Raw genomic sequence first — 6,144 nt, forward strand, 5'->3', positions numbered from 1 at the left:
TCACAGACACATTGGCCTATAAGCAGTAAGCCCCTTACTGCTGCGAGTGTCAAAAGCCTGAGCTGCTGGGATACCTGTGGGGAAGGTTGTTTATTTTTATCTCAAAGGCATGACAAGTCAGCCACATGGGCTGACACCCACTGGAACTTCATCCATTGGCTTAAAAATCCTCACAGAGTCACAGCTTCCAAAGTTGCTCACTGTGATCAAACACTGATTTCCTCTAAAAATCCTCAGACTTGGTTTTCAGAAGAAGCTCTCTGACACTTTCAAGTGTTGAAAGCCTCTAACATATTCAAAGGCAGGGCTTCACCTCAGATAAAATGGTTTATTACATCAGGGGAGACAAGTTCCAGTCTCACCTGACTCTAAAGCAGCAAACAACAGAGTAAAGATCCAGAAGTACGAAAAAATTCTTTACAGATTAGACACCAAAATTAAGCCCAAAAATACAGGCTTAAATCATATGCAGAAAATAATATTATTGAGGAATCTAGAGAATATATTAGTATCTATCACATAGTGAATGACTGTGCCAAATATCCCAGGTCTGGAAGCATTACAGGATGTGTTTTCCTCACCTTTGCTATTTCCAGGATGCGATCCATCGTTGGCTGTCGAGCCTGCCCTTCCACAGAAACAAGGTTTCCATCAAAACGGGCCAGATCAAAAGGGATCAGGCAGATCATGGACAGCCACAATAACAGCATGTAGCGAGTTTCCCAAGTCTGGAATGGTAAAATGAAGGGTTTTTACTTCATTTTCTGCAACATGAAGTGCCAAGAGCACAAACTGCCCCCTGGCTCCAAGGAACTTCCAAAGATGAGTGAGAGAAAACTCTCAATGTGAATGCTCTGAAACTCCAGAGGAGATAGAACTACAAACCATCCCAAACAGCAAAACTGTAACAAAATTAATGGACCCTCCCCCCCCAATCAGAAAACTAGGCATCCTTGTTTCCTTCCCAAAGGAAAACTGCACCTTCCCATTTTCCTGGTTTTTTCCTCCCTTCGGCCTATCTCTGCCTCCACTCACAAATATAACAGAATGTTTTTCTCCTTAACTTCTTATGTATTGCTTTCATGGGTTTACTAAAACAACTTCAGAAGAAGGAAGTTTTTCAAGCTTTAAAGCTGTACACCTACAGCAGCAAAGTGCCAGAACTGATGTTTATTTTAAAAAAAAACAGCTTTAATTTAGAGCAGCAATACAATTATTGTCTTCAAATCCATGGTTTTTGTTAGTTATAATTGATAATGATTTCTCTGAAAATTCATCTATCTTAAGCAGCTCTCTGGAGTTCTTCTTTTTCCTTATTTAAAAATAAGGAAATAATGAATATATAAGTAGTTTATATAAGAATATAAACTACAGTATGCTCGAGTCAGACTGGATGATTTTTCAGTTATTCCTTTTAAAGGTTCATTGCCTTTCACTGCCCTTCTTCTTACTCTTGTAAGTTAGAATCAATTTGTTCCTTACATGAATGGTTAAAGGTTCTACTTGCACCTCTACAGCCACTGCTTCTAAATCCTTGGAGCAAATCCCATGAAAGAAAACCAAGACTTCTCCTTGGGGAGGGGGCATTTCTCCCATGACAAAATGATGATTTTCACACCAAATCCAGGTGTTAACACCAGGCAGGGTCTGTCACTGCTTTATATACTTTCCCCCAAATTTTTTCCTTCAGCTTTTTCCACTGGAGACATAAAAGATAAACAAAAAGTACAGCAAGTCCTCACCTCAGGGTCTCTTGGGTTCTGCTTTGCAAGCATATCCAAAACGGGCTGCAGGTCCCGGACTTCATGAGGGAACAGGGACAGGAAACGTTTGTACCCTCTCACCTAAAGCAGAAAGTTTCAGAATTCAATCACCCAACACTACTGAGGGGAAAGGAAAGACCCTTGCAGGAATTTCTTGATTAGGATCCTCACATCATAAGGAGAGTAAGCATGGAAATTAAAGTCTTAAATACCTTGTGATATTTGTGTTTGTACAAAGTTATTAAGAATTCATGAAATGATGATTAACTTCAAAACAAGGGACATCTGGAGACTGGCCAGTCCAACCCCCCTGGTAAAGCAGGGTCACTCCAGCAGGGTGCCCAGGACCACATCCATGGGCTGTCCAAAATATTTTCTTGTGCTTGAATGTAAATTCCACATTCATCTAATTGCTCATCACAGTTTACTTTTCAATGTTATAACTCATGTTTTATCACGGAGTATCTCCATGTCTGCAATTTCTTTTGCATTCAGACCTTGATTTTTCCTAATCTGGATCATTAAATAACATAAGCTATCATGAAAATGGGAAACAAGAGAACTAATCTTTCACAATACAGTTTAAGATATTTAATCACATTAGACACTTATTTTAATATTTTTGAAAATAACAAAGAAAATATTAATAATTTACTAATTTCAGTTAAAGAACATTAAATTTAGAATTTTTTTACCTTTGTAATGATGTAGAGGAATTTAAAAGCCAAGTGAACTAGTGGGGGAGGAGATCCACTGTCCTGTATTATTGCCAACAAGGAATTCATCATCCCCTCTAGTGAAAGGACAGAAAAACCAGTGAGACTACATGCAGTTCACAGAGTTCCCTGTACTTCTGATAGAACAGAGGGAGACAACAATTATAAAATGGAAGTACTATCAGCCACAGCAATCTTGTAATGCAAACCCAGATCTTACAGAGTAACAGATTTTTAAGTATAGACGGAAAAAATATTTAAGGATGACATTCCTACCTAAGTGGCGATCCAAAAGGTGAGGCTGTTCCTGGTACTTGTCCATTATGCCTGGAAATTAAAAGATATCTGTAATAAACTACTCCAAGGCTCTTCCAGACCTTTAACTGTGAGATACCCTCTGATTCTGAACAGTTTTGGCTGAAGATTTCTGCATCCCTGAGCTGCCACCACCTGTAAGCAGGGTCACAAAGTTAAAAAATCATAGAGTGGATGGAGCTTGAAGCAACCTGGTCTAGTGGAAAGTGTCCCTGCTCATGGCAGGGCAGGTGGAATGACATGATCTTTAAGGTCCCTTCCAACCCAAAGCAGTCTATAATTCCAAGTAGGAGTACAAGCACAGTCTGTCCCCCTCACATTGCACTCATCTACTTACTGAACCATCAAGCCACCCTCAGGAGTCTCTCCAATTTCCTTGGATAAACCTCCCACAAGTAACACTTTGCAATGAGGGTGCTCCTCACAATCTCAGAGCTAATTTCTTATTTTGAAAAAGAATTCAGCAAAGAGCAAAGAATCCTTAACAAATTTTAACCTCAACAAACACAAACTGCAGCTCTTACCACTGTGCTCCTCAAAACTGTTCACATCCCTTACTCTATTTTGCTGCCAGTAACACGGTCTCTTCCTTTTGAATACTGATTCAAGAGAGGACAAATTGAAATTTATACTGAAAAAAAATTAAGAAAACTTGGAAAGCTTTCAGACACAAAAGCTTTTCAATTTAAACCCAGAATCAACAAAAAGCAGCCACAGAAATGAAAGATGGATTCCCAAGGAGAACATTAAGTGATCCAGTGTGGCACTAGAGACTGCCTGGCTCATTTTAGCCATTTGGTCAGAAAACAGCTTTTGAATTAGAAAATTAAAACCTCCTTAACCTCCCCTTTTCTGTATTTGTTTATCTCGTAAACAACTTCATTCTGTCCTTTTTCTCTGCTTGGCACATCAACACTTACATTTAAGACATAACTGAAAGCCAACAGTGCTGCAGTTGACCAGTGGATGACACTGCACAACCACTTTCAGACACCAGACCATCCAACAGTATCCTTGTGCAATTCCACTGGGATACCAGAAGGCCATCAAGAGGGAAACCTGAGCTTCTAACCATCACTGACTTCCCACCTTAATTAATGATGCCTTAAGCTGCATACAAACAGCACAACCAGAGAACATGAATTCCAACAGCAAAGCAACAGCTTTCCAGCAGAACTGACATTGAAGAGCAAATTATTTTCCCAGGTCACAGCCTGACAAAGATAAAATAAAACCCCAAATATAAAAGCTGAAGACAATGAACCTAAACCAGATCCTCTAAACATATTATTTCAAAAAAGATCTTCCTATATTTTCCTATAAAATTGTAGCTGAAGATTAAACTGTTTCCCAAACTTCTCTTTCTAATGGTTCATCAAAAAATGAGCAGCATTAGTTTTTCTGAATGCTTTGGAAACTTTCACTAAAATCCTCTGGAATGGGTGATTACTGTGTTCTCTGTACCCAGATAAAAAAATTCCCTAAGTTTTAGTGTTCTAACCCACACATTGAGCCTCTTGGCAGATTTGGAACATTTTGTCCCAAAAAGATCAATGACACCTGAGCACACTGAATGTTATAACCCAATACTGAACCACATACACAGTATCTTTTTTAAGTATATTGAGCCTGTATTTACTAGGCAACAACATACAGGCAGAAAGCTCATAAATACAATTTAAATGCATGGAAATGCTTCATGCAGTATGACAAGACAGAGAGGCACAGCAAGGTGAATTTTCCAGCAATGGTTTTTCCTGTCCCACTAAGATCTGACATTTCCTCTGTGATGCTGAGCAACCTCACCAATGTGACTTCCTGGGACTTCTGTCTGAGCAGTTACATGTCCATCATTTAGATGGAACAGTCAGTTCAGTCAACCACAATAATGCTGTGGAAAGATTTCTGCAGGGTCAGATCTCCAAATCTGAGGGGTTCTGCTTTATTGTTTGCCCACCTCATTTCTTGTCGTCAAAAACAAAGCTGCTGGGTCAGTATCTTGAATGTGAGTTTTGCAATTTCACCATCCTTTGCAAAAATACTTGCAAAATGCTAGTCTGTTAAATTCAGTTTGCAAATACATGAAGCACTGAATGCAATTTTGCAAATCACCTCATCAGAATATTGACCCAAAACACAGATGTGCCTTGAAACAGGCTGGTCATCCAGGACACTGCTACCTGCACCTCACTATGGCCCTTCCAGATTCAGCTGAGGCCCAGACAGCTTTCCTTAGACCTTTTCACAAACATGAAATCAAGTTACCTTCACTTGGAAAAACATACATGATCTGTATGGATTCAGCCACCCTTCACATCTCCCATGCAATTAAAAAGTAAAAATAGGAAATTAACACTGTAAAGTACAAAATGGGTATGTTTCGATGAGTAATTAGGTTAAAAAGTTGCTTTATTTGACAGACATACAAACTTTTAACTAAATTATGGCCTGAATTTGAATAAGAAACTGGAGGACTAACATGAGTCAGAATTCTGAAATCTAAGACCTAAGTTTTCATTTGCAGTAGTTAAATACCAGGTAATAAAGGAATATCTATATGGAAAACAAAACGAGCATAAAACGCAATTGAACTACTTGTTGATAAAGTTCCAGCATTATCACTGACACAAAAATTAGCGGTTTGGTCCCTTTTTGCTAATCAGCAATAATAAAATTAATAATACATAATAAAATGTTTGTATCAAGCAATAGCAGGACCACTCCCTTTGGCAGCCGTGCTTACCTATGAACCGTTCCACGGCCATTTCCCTTGTCACCAGCTCCCCGAACACTTCCCTCAGGTTCCCGATGAGCTCCGCGACCTCCCGGCTCTCGGTGAAGCTGTCCAGGATGTTCCTGTCGCTGATGGCACCCGGTTCCCGCTCCTCGCCCTCCTCCGGCTCCCGCCCCGCTCCGTCCATCCCGGCGGGCCCGGCGCTGGCAGTGTCAGAGGGAAGGGTCAGTTCCACCGCTCCTCCGAGCGCGGGCAGGGTCGGTCCCGCCGCCCTCACACCCCGCCCGGTCCCGCCGCCCTCACACCCCACCCGGTCCCGCTGCCCTCACACCCCGCCCGGCCCCGCCATGCGGCCCCTCCTGCAGCCCCTCCCGCAGCCCCGCCCGGCCCTACCGGCCTCCGCCACCGGCCCGCACCGCGGGGCTCCCGGAGCCGCCGCCCTCGCCCCTCCGGCCCGGTCCGGCCCGGTGCGACCACCCGGGACAAGGGAGCACCCGGGACAAGCGCCGCTGCCGCCCCGGGCCCGCCCCGCGCCGCCGCCGCTCCCGCTCTGCTACGGGCCGCCAGGAGGGACTAAAGGCGGCGGCGGCGCCGCCTCCGAGCGCGGGCCCGGCCC

At 42.6% G+C, this 6,144-nt stretch overlaps 1 protein-coding gene across 1 annotated transcript in view; it reads right to left on the reverse strand.

Moving 5' to 3' along the window:
• The window catches only part of TBCD (tubulin folding cofactor D), a 114,636-nt gene extending 108,587 nt beyond the window's left edge, over positions 1 to 6,049 (reverse strand). The window contains exons 1-6 of the mRNA XM_086857208.1: positions 5,922 to 6,049; positions 5,538 to 5,731; positions 2,756 to 2,806; positions 2,459 to 2,556; positions 1,743 to 1,844; positions 582 to 728 (exon numbers count right to left, since the gene is read on the reverse strand). Of these exons, the coding sequence (XP_086713334.1) occupies positions 582 to 728; positions 1,743 to 1,844; positions 2,459 to 2,556; positions 2,756 to 2,806; positions 5,538 to 5,715 (576 nt within the window). The 5' untranslated portion in view covers positions 5,716 to 5,731; positions 5,922 to 6,049. The remainder of the gene's footprint in view (positions 1 to 581; positions 729 to 1,742; positions 1,845 to 2,458; positions 2,557 to 2,755; positions 2,807 to 5,537; positions 5,732 to 5,921) is intronic.
• Between the last annotated feature and the right edge of the window lie 95 nt (positions 6,050 to 6,144).

Source organism: Cyanistes caeruleus, chromosome 19 (genome assembly GCF_971803275.1).
Source record: "Cyanistes caeruleus chromosome 19, bCyaCae1.hap1.1, whole genome shotgun sequence".
Classification (NCBI taxonomy): domain Eukaryota; kingdom Metazoa; phylum Chordata; class Aves; order Passeriformes; family Paridae; genus Cyanistes; species Cyanistes caeruleus.